Genomic DNA, 13,012 nt, shown 5'->3' on the forward strand with positions numbered 1-13,012 from the left:
TTCGTCTGTCACTGACACAGCCACCCCTACTGCATGCTACCCGCAGACTCCAGATGCTGCGGGGAAGCAGGGCTGGTGCAGAAAGGCAGGGGCAGGGCCGGCCTCTCCTGGGCAGGGCCTGAATCTTTCCCGCTCCAGCGTATGCCAGGGTCTGAGCAGTCTGCCCCTGCTGGGACCCACTAAACTGGCATTTTTTTTTTTTTTAGATTATTTATTGATTTATTTGACGGAGAGAGCACAAGCAGGGGGAGCAACAGAGGGAGAGGGAGAAGCCCCGATGTGGGGCTCGATCCCAGAACCCCCCAGATCATGACCCGAGCCGAAGGCAGACCCTTCACCCACCCAGCCAGCCGGGCGCCCCTAAGCCGGCCTTTGAAGGACGGATGCAGGACAGAGGAGGACGCATCACGGCAGCCGTGGCCAGGGAGACTCAATGCTGTTTGTGGACTGTTTCCATGTCACACGTGAACATGGGGGCCCCAGACTGGCAGAAACAGACTTGAAACTGCGGGTCAAATTCAGGCCACTTTGGAAGCTGACCTGCCTCTGTGGCACCAACCGGCCTTCCTGGGGGTAAGGAGGCTGAGGATGCAGATTGCAGGGCCCACGGTGACCTGCAGAGGTTCCCAGGACACCCCTACCTGCGGTGCTGGGGGTTCCCCTGGTGACATGGGGCTGGGGAGGGGGCTGAGGGGGACCCCAGGGGGAGGCACAGCTCTTGCCTGGCCTCCTCCATCCAAGGGCTGGACTTGGGGCCACTCTCCAGGACACTCCCTGAGGGCTAGGCTCTTTGCCCAGCTGAAAGGGGCTGCTGGGGCATGAAGGTGCCTCCCCCTATTTCTGAGCCTGGGTGGGGCTGACATGGGCTTGGGCGGAGTCTTGCAGGAAGGGGATGTCTCTGCTCTACCCAGCTCAGGGCAGCCTCCCTCTCTGGGCCTCCCTGGGAGGGGTGAGTGTAGAGGTGGTTAGGTCTCCTGCAGCCCCACCCCTGCCCTCCCACCGGAACAATACTCCCTGGAGAGCGGCTCCCCACCCACTTCCCCACCCCACACTGGCCGGCAAGGCTACCTAAACGCCACTCCAGAAACGCACGGTGGGGGCATCTTCCTGGAATGCCTTTCTACCCACTGCCCCACTCATGGGACTGGCAGGTATGAAGGGGTGTTGTTCCTACTGAGGCCTCTGTTTAGGGAGGGACGTCAGGAGGGAAACCAGGAGTGCAGGTGGGCCCCACCGGCCTTGTCCACCTGGGCCTTGCGTGGGGCAGGGTGGGGAGGAGAGAATGACTATGCCCCAGGCAGTGTGTGAGGTGGTCACTCAGCCCTATCCCCAGCCCTGGTGTGAATGGGGAAACTGAGGTCAGCCTGAGCCAGAGGTGGCCCTGTCTTCTTGCACTAAACTCTCCTGCCTCGCCTCGCCCTGCCCTGGGGGCAGAGGGGACGGCCACCAGCTGCCCTTCTGGGCTCTCACAACTGGGGGCCAGGCTGACTCAGACTCAACACCCCGGCAGGAGGGGCCAACTTCCCTGAGGGGGCAGGGCGGGCCGGTAGACTGGTTGGTCCTGAGAGCAGGGCCAGAGGCTGCACGGACGCCACCTGCAGGAGCCTGAGAAGGTTCCAGCGGGGGGCTGTGACACCCCTCGAGACCCATAACTGGCCCAGGGCAAGGGGGGCGGGGGCAGGGTGGGGTCCTGCCCAAGCGGTGAGGATAGCAGAGTGGTTCTTCTCCACAGATAATGTCCTTGCAGACTGCTCGGCCTCCGCTGGGGTCCTGTGGTACCTCTGCCCACGGCAACCTTCTGCTCCTGCTTCTCAGCCTTGGTGAGTAATAGGGGCGGGCTGCCGTAGAGTGTTAGGGTGCAAAGAGCGTCAGAGGACAGCTGAGCGTTCTTAAGAAAGGCTCTACCTGCCCCATGCCTCCTTCCTGGTGGCAGGCAGTGCCCCCCATCCCTGGCAGGTGCCCTGAGGTCAGGCAGTTCCAAGTTCTGGGCAGGTGGCCTGAGTCCGGGCATGTGCCCCAAATCTGGGCGGGTGTCCTGAGTCCTGAACAGGTGCCCTGAGTCCCAGGTAGGCTTTTGGCCATGTCTCTGCTCCCCGAGGTGCCTGTGTCCCTCTATACCTTGCAGCATTGGAAGCTGGGCCAAGGCAGTGACGGGGGCTCAGGCCAAAGGGACAGTGTCCATGGAATGGGTATCAGATTGCCCTGAGCAGCAAGGTCTTAGGAGGAGGATGTGGGGGACCTGGGCTCCCTGGGGTGGGGTAGGCTGTGACATCATGGGGTGCTGAGGCTGGTGGGGGGCAGCTGTGCCTCCTTCCTACCCAGGGTGGGGGCCTGTGGCAAGCATACCCAGGAGTCCCCGGCCATCCTCTCAAACCTTGTGCCCCCTCCCCTGCAGGGTGGGTGTTTCCTTCCAGGGCCCAGGCTGCAGACTCGAGGCTGGTAAGGTCCCTCTGGGGAAAGAGAGGAAGGTGTCTGGTCCTGGGTGGGGGTCCTTGGACACTGGGCCATGCATGGCTCAGCCACAGCTATGTTCTGTCCTAAGGGTGTCATGACCCCATGGCTACAAGGCACTTCCCGGGACCCTTCCTGGCAGCAACCTGAGCTGACTGTCGTCCTCTTGAGGGACCGGCGGGACACAGAGAGTAAGCAGAACGCCCTGCCCCATTGGCTGTCGGGAGACATGGAGATGGGGATAGCGTTGTGAGTTCGCACCTGCCCACACATGTGTGGCCCTTCCTGGCTGCATGGCTTCCTCAGTTGTGACAACCTCGGAGAGTGGACAGAATCACCCCATTCTGCCGATGTGTAAACTGAGGCCTAGAGGGGGTCATGCAGTCCCCAGGGTCTCAGCAAGGTTTGGGAGGAGGAGGTTGACAAGACAAGCCCAACCCCCAACCCCTGCCTGTTCCCGCAGAGGTCTGCCCGTCTGAGCGGAAGGCCCACGTGATAGATGAAAACCTTGTCTTCTACGAGGAGTGGGAACTGGAGGCCTGTGTGGACGGGGCCTTGCTGGCGGCTCAGATGGACCGCGTGAACATGATACCTTTCACCTACCAGCAGCTGGATGTTTTCAAGCGCAAACTGGACGAGGTAGTTGGTGATGGGCTCAGGCCTGCCCGCTGTGCCACGGTTTCCGCGGGCACCCAGAGTGTGGCCGTGGCCCTCCCGGTCACCTCCCTGGGCAGTTCTACCCACAGGGGTACCCTGAGTCCCTGATCCAGCATTTGAGGTACTTCTTCCTCGAGCTCACCCCCGCGGACATCCACAAGTGGAATGTGACATCCCTAGAAACTGTGAAATCTCTTCTTCAAGTCAGCAAAGGGCAGACAATGGATGCTCAGGTGACACCCTCCCCCGAGGGAGCAGATGCGGTGAGGCTGTGCAGGCCCCAGGGGATGCCTTTTTCCCGGCCCCAGGATGCCTCAGTGGCCTCCTTCCACAGGTGGCTGCCCTGATTGCCCGCTATGTGGCGGGAGGGGGCCGGCTGGACAAGGCCTCCTTGGACACACTGGCCACCTTCGGCCCCACGTACCTGTGTTTCCTCAGTCCTGAGCAGCTGAGCTCCGTGCAACCCAGCGTCCTTTGGTGAGTCCCAGGGGCCTGCCGGGCGTGGTGGGCATGCCGTGTTCCAAGCTCACTGCCCGGCCCCGTGCTGCCTCTTTAGGGCAGCCAGGCCCCAGGACCTGGAGGCATGCCGCCCACCGCAGATGGACGTCCTCTATCCCCGGGCCCGCGCAGCCTTCCAGAACATCAATGGGTCTGAATACTTCGTGAAGATCAAGCCCTACCTGGGTGAGCCAGGGAGAACCCCTGGGGGCCGTGACGGCCTAGGTTCCCCACACGGGTGCTGCCAGGTTCTTGCCTCACGAGGCAGCTACTGTTGGTGTGGCCGGTGCTCAACGAGCCCCCTGCCCTTACACGTGTGTGTAGGTTGAGACCCTGTGAGTCTGAGCCCCCTCGAGCTTCTTCACCCACCCAGGGGAACCTGGGGCCCAGGAAGTCCTTAGGGTCAGAGGGTAAGACTGGGGGCTGTTGTGAGGTCTCACGCTTGGGGCCCCTCTCCCTGCGAGCAGCTGGGGCCCCCACGGAGGACCTGCGGGCTCTCAGTCGTCAGAAGGTGAACATGGACATGGCCACATTCAAGACGCTGCAGACGGAGGCCGTGCTGGTACGGCTGGGGGTGGGGCCGCGCGGGGGCTGCTAGAGCGCCAGTCCGCTCCGAAGTCCCGAGGGGCTGAGGCAGGGTGTTTGGGCCCGGGAAGCATGGGAAGGTCTGGACACAGCAGAGCTGCCAGCCTTCTGGGGGAGAGGCAGGGCGACCCTGACAGCCCCCTGGGGGCTCTGGCAGCCGCTGACCATTGCCGAGGTGCAAAATCTTCTGGGTCTAAACCTGGTGGGCCTGAAGGCAGAGCAGGAGAGCAGCCCCGTGCGGGACTGGATCTTAAGGCAGCAGCAGGATGACCTGGACAGTCTGGGCCTGGGGCTCCACGGTGGCATCCCCAATGGCTACCTGGTCATGGACCTCAGCTTCCGAGGTGGGCCAGGGGGCCGGTGGGTGGGGTGGGGGCAGAGCCATGCCCGGCACCTGAGTCACTCTCTCCGCAGAGGCCCTCTCAGGGGGCGCCCGCCTTGGACCCGGACCAGTGTTCACTGCGATCCCCACTCTGCTCCTGGCTTTGATCCCCAAGTGAGCCCACTGCTCTGGATGCGGGACCTCCCCTGCCCTGAAGCCCTGCCTGGCCCACCCCAAGGGGACTGGACTTCAATAAAAGGCCCCTGTCCTTCCCTGCAGAGATGCCCTGTGGTGTTCTGAGGACCAGGTGGGGAGGCACGACCCTGTGAGGTGGTAGATGTGGTTCTTGAGTTGGAGTCCCTCCTATTAGCACTTGGAGATGGGGAGGGGGGAAAGGGAGTGGCTCTCAGGGCCCTCCTACCACTGTTTCCATTCCCAGGGCCTTCCCTCTGAGGCCAGGCCAACACTCAGGGTGGCTTCTGGGGACAGGGCCCAGGAGATGCAGACTGAAGTCCTATTCCCCGCTAAGAAGGTCTCTGCCACTCCCTGGGCTCAGAGCAAAGGGACGCAGGCAGGAGGATCACTTTGTCTTTTATTCAAATCAATCAGCAAGGCCCCCTCCCCAGTACCAGTTCTTCATCCTGAGGGAGGCCAGAGGATTGGGGCAGCAACGCCGTCAACTGTTCCTGGCTGGCTGCGGGGTGGGCCCAGGTCCTCATTCCAGCTCCATGTCCTGGGAGCTGGGTGTGAGGGGACCAGCTCCGCAGACCCCTAGGATATGGGACATAGCCAGGTTCTCTGGGCCTGGAGCCTGCCCCTGGGCCTGGGCAGGTGTTTGGCTCTACCTACCAGCCCCAGTTTCCCTGCATGTGGGGCTGGGCCAGCGCCGTCTTTGGAGGCCTTGGTGCAGGCACCCCAGGAGCAGTCCTGGCTGGGCCCTGGGGTGCCCCAATACAGCAGCCCCAGGAGGCCGGAGGGCAGGGCCACAGCGAGTGGCAGGTACCCCAGGTGGGCCAGTGGACTGCCTGTAGGAGGAATGTGGATGGAGCACCTATCAGGCCCAGCTGGGAGCCTCCCGGGCCTGGGCAGCCCCTCACTCTGCGCTCTTGGGGGTGGGGAAGGCCAGTGGGGACTGCCACGGAGGCTGCTCCTCTGCGCCCCGACAGGAATCTCAAAGTTTCTCCCACCCCCACTTTCTGGTGCTCAGCAGGTGTTGGAGGAGGTGATTTTGTCCTTCAGTAACTCAGTAGCCAGTGAAGAGCAAAGCCAGTGTCACCCACATGTCACCCAAAGAGGCAAAGGGAAAGAGTTAGCCAACAGAGCATGAAGTTGGGTGCAAGATGAGGAGCCAGGGGCAGTCAGGGGTCCACAGAGGCCCTGGGCAGACAGGGAAGGCACACGAGAGGGGAGGATGGGTCTGGGGCATACCGGAGGTGGGGGCCTTGTTCCCGGGCTGGCCCGAGGTGGGGGCCAGATGGAGCACCCAGGGTGTGGTGTTGGGGGTCCCAGTGGTGGAGTGGGCTGGGCTGGTGGGGCCAGCAGTGTCCCTGTCCAGGCCCAGCTCTCCTAGGGCCGACGTGTTCAGGCTGCGGAGCCAGGAGCTGATGGTCGGGTGGCTGCGTGCCTTCTGCAGGTCCCCCACGTTCTGGCCCAGCAGTGTGGTCACATTGCCGACACTCAGGCTCTGCGAGGGGAGGGAGAGGGCTGTGGGGGCAGGTCCGGAGGGTCCCGCAGCAGTTGGCTTTGGGGCCAAACGCAGACCCGGCAGGGCAATACTTAACTGAGGAGTGAGCACAGGGGTGAGGCCCGGTAGAAGTGACCTGGGGTTCATGCTGTCTGCATATCTCTGACTTTGGGGTGCGTGGGGCCTGCAGACTGTGACAGAGGCCTCCCCCAATTTGGCAGCCTCATCCCCTGCCCCGGACAGGCCATCCAGAGGGCCCACCTGCAGCACTTGGGGGTTCAGGTTGGTGAAGGTGTCGATATCCATGGAGACATTAGCCTGGACCAGGTGCCGCAGCTCCTCCACAGGGGCACCTCCTGGGGGCGGGCAGCGGTGAGAGGACAGGGGAGGGGGGCCTCTGGGACCAGGGGGCCTGCACACAGGGCAGGGGCTCACCGAGGTAGGGACGCATGAAGCGGTAGTAGTTAGCTGTGTTCTGGGCGCTGCCAAAGGCCTCACGGGCCTTGGTGTAGAGCGTGTCCTTCCGGCTCTGAGGGCAGGAGGAGATATCCAGGGCCCCGGCCCGCCTGGGGGAGCGTGAAGCTGGTGGGCGTGCTGGGAGCCCCTCGTGCTCCCGGCCTCTCCCTGCCACAGCTTTCCTCTTGCCCTCTGTACCGCACTGAATAGTGTCCCCCCAAAACTCACACCTGCCCAAAACTTCAGAAAGAGACCTTGTTTGGAAATAGAGCCTTTCCTATTTGTAAGATGTGATGACAATGACATCGCAGGGAATTAGCGCGGCCCTGAGTCTAACAACAGGTGAGGAGAAGAGACTGTGCGTGCAGGCGCCGAGCGCAAGACCCTGCGGCTGTGGGGGGCAGAGGCTGGGGATGGGTCCACTGGCCCTGGGAAGGCCAAGGGGTTCCGGCAGCACCACCCCAAGCAGGTTGCAGCCTCCCCTGCAGGCTTCAAAGGGAGCTGGCCCTAGGACGTCGATTTCAGATTGCATGGGAGAAGTTTCTCTTGTTCCAAACCACTTGGTTTGTGGTACCTGGTTATGCAGCCACGGGAACCTAGCAGGCCTCAGGCTGAGCCCCTCCCTCCCCGGCTGGGCGCGTCCCTGGGCTGGCTCACCGGAACTCCGCGGGCCTGATGGCCTGGATCTGCCTCATACTCATCCAGCAGAGGCGGGAGCCCCCGATGGCCATGAGCAGGGTGCTGGTGATGGTGCCGTTGTGGTCCAGGTACTTCTGTAGGACAGCCTGGAGGCAGGGCCCGGGTCAGCAGGGCCCAGGTCAGCGGGCCCAGGGGCGGTGCAACCCCTCCCCCACCCGCACCCGTGCTGCCCTCACCTCGGTCTGGTTCTCCAGGGCCACGTCCGAGGCCAGCAGGGCCACGACCGTGTCCCTGGATGTGATGTTCCACTGGCCGATCTCCGAGCGGGAGTAGAGGTAGACCAGCGAGGTGATGAGCCGCAGCTGGTCCTCGGGGACGCCATGTGGGTAGACCTGGGTGGGTGGGAGGGTTAGGCCTGCGGCTGGGTGCCTGCCCACCGCCCCGCGCAGCTGGTCTGCGGTGCACCTGAGCCAGCTTGGCCTTGATGACACGCTGGCACTCAGCTGGCAGTGGGTGCTGCAGAAGGGGGTCCAGGTTGGCTTTGAGCACACGGTTGCCCAGGCAGGACTTGAGCTGCACGCAGTCATAGTGCACTAGGAAGAGGTTGTCGTGGAGCGTGGCCGCCGTGATGTCCCCGCGGATGCAGGGTCTCTCTGTGTTTGTGGTGGGGGGGGGGGGTTGGCGGTTTTGAACTGAATTTTGCTGATTCACTCGCAACCCCGACCCACACTTGACTCCTTCCCCAGCTTGACCTCTAGCCAAGAACCTCGCCCAGACCAGAATACAGTCAACCCTGACCTTGACCCGCACTTTAGCTCCACTGGACTCTGACCCCCCAGCCCCACCCAAGTCTGGATGCAGACCCCTGGGCCGTACCCAGGAGGTCCGGCAGCAGGTGGGACTGTGTTTTGGGTGCTCCCCCACCCCCCAGGGTTAGGAGCCCAGAGCAGGGGAGGGACAGCATTCCTAGGCCATGGTGGCCACACTGACCTGTGCCCCGCTTGGGCCGAGAGGACAGTGACGTGGCCTTGGCCTTGAGAAAGCCAGTGACAAAGCGCCTGGCATCGTGCTGGCTGAGCCGCCCGGCTTGGTACGTGGACACCGTACTGCTGAAGAAGGCCAGGCCCACAGCCTGGCCAGGCAGGCATAGAGACTCTGTACCCTGGGGGAAGGGCTGTCTGGGGCCACCTGGTTCCTCCTCCCGTCCCACAGACAGAAACCCTGGGGCAGGGAGTGACTGGGGACGCTCGTCAGGCATTGGAGCCCTACCCCCAGGCCTGGACAGGCTGGTGGAAGGTCGGCTGGATGCCCCTGTCGTTGTCCACAGCCAGCTTGAGAACCCCCCCTGCAGAGTGTCCTACCTCCTGCACCTGCATCCACAGGCTGGAGCTGATGTAGGTGGCCAGGGATCCCAGGGCCTGCAGCCCCTCTAGATTCCAGGAGCCAGGAGGCCTGGTGTGGGGTAAGGGAGCACCGTGTTAGGGTCAGGGGCAGAGCTCCAGCCCCTGGAGGCTGCCTGCCCCTCCCTGAGCACACAGTTTCCAGGGCCTACTCAGCAGGGACTGTCCCACCCCAGCTGTGGGGGCAGGGGAACTGAGGGTCTGGAGGGTGGCGGTACCACCCTGAGCCTGTGCACCGTAGGCTGCAGGGTCAGTGGGTCTGTGAGCTGGGGGGACAGGTCATAGGTCAGCAGGTCGGTACACATTGGGGTCTCCTGGGCCCAAAGTCCAGGTCCTCTCAAGGAGGAGAGGCCTGGGCGGAGAGCATCGGGCCCTGCCTACCCCAGCACGGTCTTGCCGCCGGCCAGCAGCGTGTTGAGGGCGGCTTGCTGCGTGGTCGTCAGCCGGTGGCAGCGCTGCAGGTTCTCCAGCACGCGCGGGTCTGCGGCCTCGATGCGGGATGCATCCATGTCGCACACCAGGACCCCAAGGAGCAGCAGGTCTGAGGCACTGAGCCGCAGGTGGGGCGCTCCCTGCCGCACAGCGGGTCAGCACGAGCCCGGCCCCGCTGCCTGCCCACCCACCCTGCCCTGGCCCGCCTGTCATGCCTACCAGGCAGGCCAAGGCCGTGTGCCGCAGGGCGACCCTCTGGTCTGGCAGGTTGGCTAGCAGCTCCATGTCCCCCTGGGCGGCGTGGCGGGTGAAGGCCCGGCAGTCGGTTTCCCTTACCTGCGTCAGGCTGCGGGCAGGTCGGGGGGCTGTTGGGAGGGTGGGGGCCACCCGAGGGTCCTCCTCTGGGGTGGCCCAGATGTCCCTGGGGAGCTGGGGTCCCTGGGACTCTGAAGGAGGCATGCTCAGCTGTCCCCGCACGCTGGGGGGGGGGGGCACTCACTTGTAGAACAGCAACAGGTTGGGAGGGTGCAACTCAAAGTCGTCCTGGAGGCCATGCCGAGTGGCCAGGTTGGCTAGGCAGCTGAGCTGGGCAGGGCAGGGGCATGTTGCGGGCTTGCCCAGCCTGGGGCTCCCAGCCCCCCTCCTGCTGCCACCTTACCCTCGCCCTCAGCATGGCCTGGGCTCTGTCACCTGGACGCCCTGCCGGCTCCCCGTCTCAGGAGGTGTCAGGGCCAGCCTGAAAGCCCCCCACCCCTGGCCCCCACAGCACTACAGTGGCTCAGTCGTTCATTGCAACGCCACCTCCTGCCTAGACGTTTTATCTCACTTGCCTTACTTTGGGGTTTTCGGGTTTATTGCTAATTTCATACTAATTTTATAATGAGACAGAACAGTAGTTTTTCTTCCTTCTGTTTCTTTAAACTCAGGGGCAGGCACTGCTTGGGTTAGCTGTGGGTCGAGGTGGACTCAGACGGCAGGGGAGAGGCCGGCAGGCTGGAAGATCCACACGGGGCCCAGAGGACCTGTCCCCGGTGTGGGCACCGTGTGCCAATGGAGGCAGGAAGCATCCAGGGCAGGCCTGCTGGACAAGCCCTCACCCAAGCCAAGAACAGAAGTCAGGGGGGTCTGCAGGGAATTGGCTGAGAAGTCCTGGAAATGGTCCCAAATGGGCAGCACCAGAGAGTCACCCAAGGGAGGGAAACCTCAACCTCAGATGGCCAGACCTCGTGCCACGTTGGGGTCTACCCAACAGCTGTGTCTCAGGTGCTTGCGAGTCTGGCCGGGTCTCACTCCCCATCCCAGCCCCGTGGGCCCCCTGCTGACCCATGCCCTTTGCTGGGGATGCCCTTCTTCCCTGCCTGTCTCCAGGAAGTCCACCCCCTGCCCTCAGCACCCTGGCCTGCTCCCGCCAGCCACAGCCCTTTACCTGCCAGGCTCTGAGGGGGACCTGCTGGGTGGCCATCCCCTGGATGAGAGCAGAAAGCTGGTCCCGGGGCAGGTGGCTGGCCGGCTGGCAGCAGAAGTCATGCAGGAGGGAGGTGTTGGCACTGGGCAGACAGGGGACAGACGGTGAGGGGCAGCATCGAGGTCAGCACCCCCAACACTGAGGGAGTGAGACACACACAAGACCGCGGCTTCACTCAGCACTCACTCACTCCCGTCGGCACACAGTGGGCGCCAGGCTCCAAGCTGTGAGCAGGGCTTGGATGTGGCCCTGGCCTGGACTCTGGGTCTGTGCCTCCTCCTGAGGCCTCGTCCCAGCGGGCTCTGGGCTCGGGCAGGCTCCACTGTCCCAGTGACGGCTGAGGGTGTGGATGAGATGTGGCCTGAGCGCCAGCCGGGTCACCGCAGCTGGCCTGGCTTCTGGCTGAGTGCTCCTCACGGTGTGTGCTATCTAATAAAATCTGTGCTTGGGGAGGGCGTCTTGTGGGACTTCAGCCCCCACCTCTAACCCTACCTAATCAGTACTCCGATCAATTGACTGATGGCTCATCAGTGATTCTAACCCTCCAGGGAAGAGAAGGGTGGCTAAGCCCACATACGAGACCTCGGGCCAGTGCTTGGGAATGCCTGAGTCTCTGGGACCTGGGAGAACAGCCCAGTCTTGGGGCAGAAAAAGAAATCCAAAAGGACTCAGGACAAGAAGTAATCGCCTGGCAGGCCAGGAGAGCAGTGCAAGCCATGAAGGGTTCGGGGCCCCAGGCAGCTGCGACGGCCTGGGGGACCCAGTCCTGACCATGTGGCTGTGAGTCTGATGTAGGACACTGGATGCTCTGGGCCATCTCGGGGCAAAGTCGGTGAGTGATGGGAGCCCTGCCTCAGCTTTCCTGGGCCACTGAGTGCAGAACCTGGAGATGTAGCCCCCCACCCGGCCCAGGGCCTGCCAGAGGATCAGCTGCAGAAACGTGACCTGGCACTCACCTGGCCCACAGGTCAGCCCTGCTGGCATCCAGCCCTCTCTGGGAGAAGCCCTGGGCCTGGGGACAAGAGCAGTGGGCAGTGAGCCACATGAGGAGGGCGAGGCCTGGGCTCATCCGGGCACCTGGAACAGAACAGGCTGTGAGCCGCTGCGGGCCCCCAGCACACCGGGGTGCTGCCTGCTGGGGGCATCCCTCAGGGTCTGCCCAGGGCTCCCTGTGTCCTAGCGTAGGCCTAGGACCACAGATGGTCTTGCCACCTCAGGGGAGCCTGGCTGTGGGAACCACCCCTGGAGGGCCCAAGGTGCCCCTTTGTGAGGGCTGTCTCACCTGCTCTGGGGCCCATGGCTGTCCTGGCAGAAAGGTGTGGGGTCATAGGCGGTGGGTCCAGGACAAACTGCAGAGGAGACAGGAGGTGGTGAGGCCCACCCCATCACCTTCCCTGCCCTCTTTGGCACGGGGTACAAAGAGGGAGGTGCCATCCAGGATCATGTAGGATGGGCTCCCTGCAACTGAGTCTCTGTGTCTTTGGGGAGGGGCACAAACCCTACAAACAGTGCCTCTCGGGAACTAAGGGAGTGGCAAGAGGAGGGGCCAGGCCAAACCCCCGAGACCTTTTTTTTTATCGCAGGTGGGGGCTCCTGAGACCTGGAGGCTTCGGTGTCTCCAATAAACAGATCTCTCAACAGCTACAGGGGAGGGGCGGTGGTCCCAGGAAGTCCCTGCAGGCAGCTGTGGGTAGAGGCCTGGGGGCTCTCCAACCTGTCCCCCATTCCTGGGCAGACTAGAAAGCCCTCTTCCCTCGCAGGGCCTCAGACGCCCAGCCAGACCTGGCCTCCGGCCACAGCCCACACCACAGCCCCACAGGTTGCCCCGCCCAGTCTCCAGATGGAGGCCTTAACTGTGAGATGAAGGTGTCAGGGTGCCCGTGGGCTCTAGACCCTGCACGGTCCAGGGTGTTACTGTCCCATGCAGTGGACAGAGTGGAAGCCAGACGAGCCCAGCTACCCACCCAGGGCCACACGGAGACTGCCTCCTAGCTGGGCCTGGTGGGTGCAGGTGGCAGTGGCCCTGCCCCATTCCCCACTTCTCACCTGAGCATGGAGACCATCTGCTGTAGAGGGAGGTTGCTCCTGCACCCCGCGGTGACCGTCGTGTGTGTTGGGGTGTAGGCCTGGTGCCAGGTGCTGCAGTCCCCTGCAGTCAGCTGCCAGTGACCCCAGTCTGCTGAGTGTGTCAGCCCCTGCAGCTGAGCACTGGGGCTCCGCAGTGGTGCAGGGTGGGGGCACCTGGGTTCCTGCTCACCTCCATGCTTCACCCAACACCCTGCCTGCCTGGCCACCCCACTCCTGCAGTAATGCCGGCCAGGCAGATGTGGAGGGGAGGGACCGGGGCTGTGTCAGGTGAGGCTGCCATGCCCACCCCTGGGGGCCTCGAGCAGAGCAGACACCTGCTCTCCAGCCCTGGGGGA

The 13,012-nt window shown here is 63.6% G+C and overlaps 2 protein-coding genes across 4 annotated transcripts; one reads left to right on the top strand and one right to left on the bottom strand.

The window, feature by feature from the left end:
- Positions 1–1,051: 1,051 nt before the first annotated feature.
- MSLN (mesothelin) lies at positions 1,052–4,789 on the top strand. 3 transcript variants are annotated; one of them, XM_035722451.1, is made up of 11 exons: positions 1,052–1,151; positions 1,733–1,820; positions 2,396–2,439; positions 2,543–2,642; positions 2,915–3,093; positions 3,186–3,341; positions 3,443–3,585; positions 3,665–3,792; positions 4,074–4,168; positions 4,349–4,535; positions 4,618–4,789. In XM_035722451.1, exons 1-11 carry the CDS (start codon positions 1,113–1,115, stop codon positions 4,689–4,691), a joined length of 1,233 nt encoding a protein of 410 aa, XP_035578344.1. In that variant the 5' UTR covers positions 1,052–1,112; the 3' UTR covers positions 4,692–4,789. The 3 variants fall into 3 exon arrangements, with proteins under 3 accessions (XP_035578344.1, XP_027468715.1, XP_027468716.1); XM_027612914.1 differs by having other exon boundaries at positions 2,915–3,090; positions 4,606–4,789; XM_027612915.1 differs by lacking the exon at positions 4,349–4,535 and having other exon boundaries at positions 4,606–4,789.
- A 399-nt stretch (positions 4,790–5,188) lies between these two features.
- LOC113933401 (mesothelin-like protein) lies at positions 5,189–11,917 on the bottom strand. Its single transcript, XM_027613441.2, has 15 exons — positions 11,872–11,917; positions 11,546–11,666; positions 10,551–10,671; positions 9,624–9,709; positions 9,344–9,470; positions 9,074–9,264; positions 8,654–8,744; positions 8,279–8,424; positions 7,758–7,941; positions 7,529–7,684; positions 7,311–7,438; positions 6,633–6,763; positions 6,459–6,553; positions 5,942–6,197; positions 5,189–5,538 (listed from the first exon to the last, which is right to left on the bottom strand). The coding sequence occupies exons 1-15, from the start codon at positions 11,915–11,917 to the stop codon at positions 5,285–5,287; spliced, it is 2,133 nt and encodes a 710-aa protein (XP_027469242.2). The 3' UTR covers positions 5,189–5,284.
- Positions 11,918–13,012: the final 1,095 nt, after the last annotated feature.

The sequence above is a fragment of the Zalophus californianus genome, chromosome 10 (genome assembly GCF_009762305.2).
Source record: "Zalophus californianus isolate mZalCal1 chromosome 10, mZalCal1.pri.v2, whole genome shotgun sequence".
Classification (NCBI taxonomy): Eukaryota; Metazoa; Chordata; class Mammalia; order Carnivora; family Otariidae; genus Zalophus; species Zalophus californianus.

Bases quoted from the DNA above. Each gene is read 5' to 3' on its own strand.
- MSLN (XM_027612914.1), top strand. From the start codon at position 1,113: ATGCCTTTCTACCCACTGCCCCACTCATGGGACTGGCAG. The intron at 3,091-3,185 runs GTAGTTGGTGAT...CTCCCTGGGCAG, and splicing joins TCAAGCGCAAACTGGACGAG to TTCTACCCACAGGGGTACCC. The intron at 3,793-4,073 runs GTGAGCCAGGGA...CCCTGCGAGCAG, and splicing joins GAAGATCAAGCCCTACCTGG to CTGGGGCCCCCACGGAGGAC.
- LOC113933401 (XM_027613441.2), bottom strand. From the start codon at position 11,917: ATGACCCCACACCTTTCTGCCAGGACAGCCATGGGCCCCAGAGCAG. The intron at 7,942-8,278 runs GTGTGGCCACCA...AAACACAGAGAG, and splicing joins CCCAAGCGGGGCACAGGTCA to ACCCTGCATCCGCGGGGACA. The intron at 7,685-7,757 runs GTGCACCGCAGA...CCACCCACCCAG, and splicing joins TCAAGGCCAAGCTGGCTCAG to GTCTACCCACATGGCGTCCC.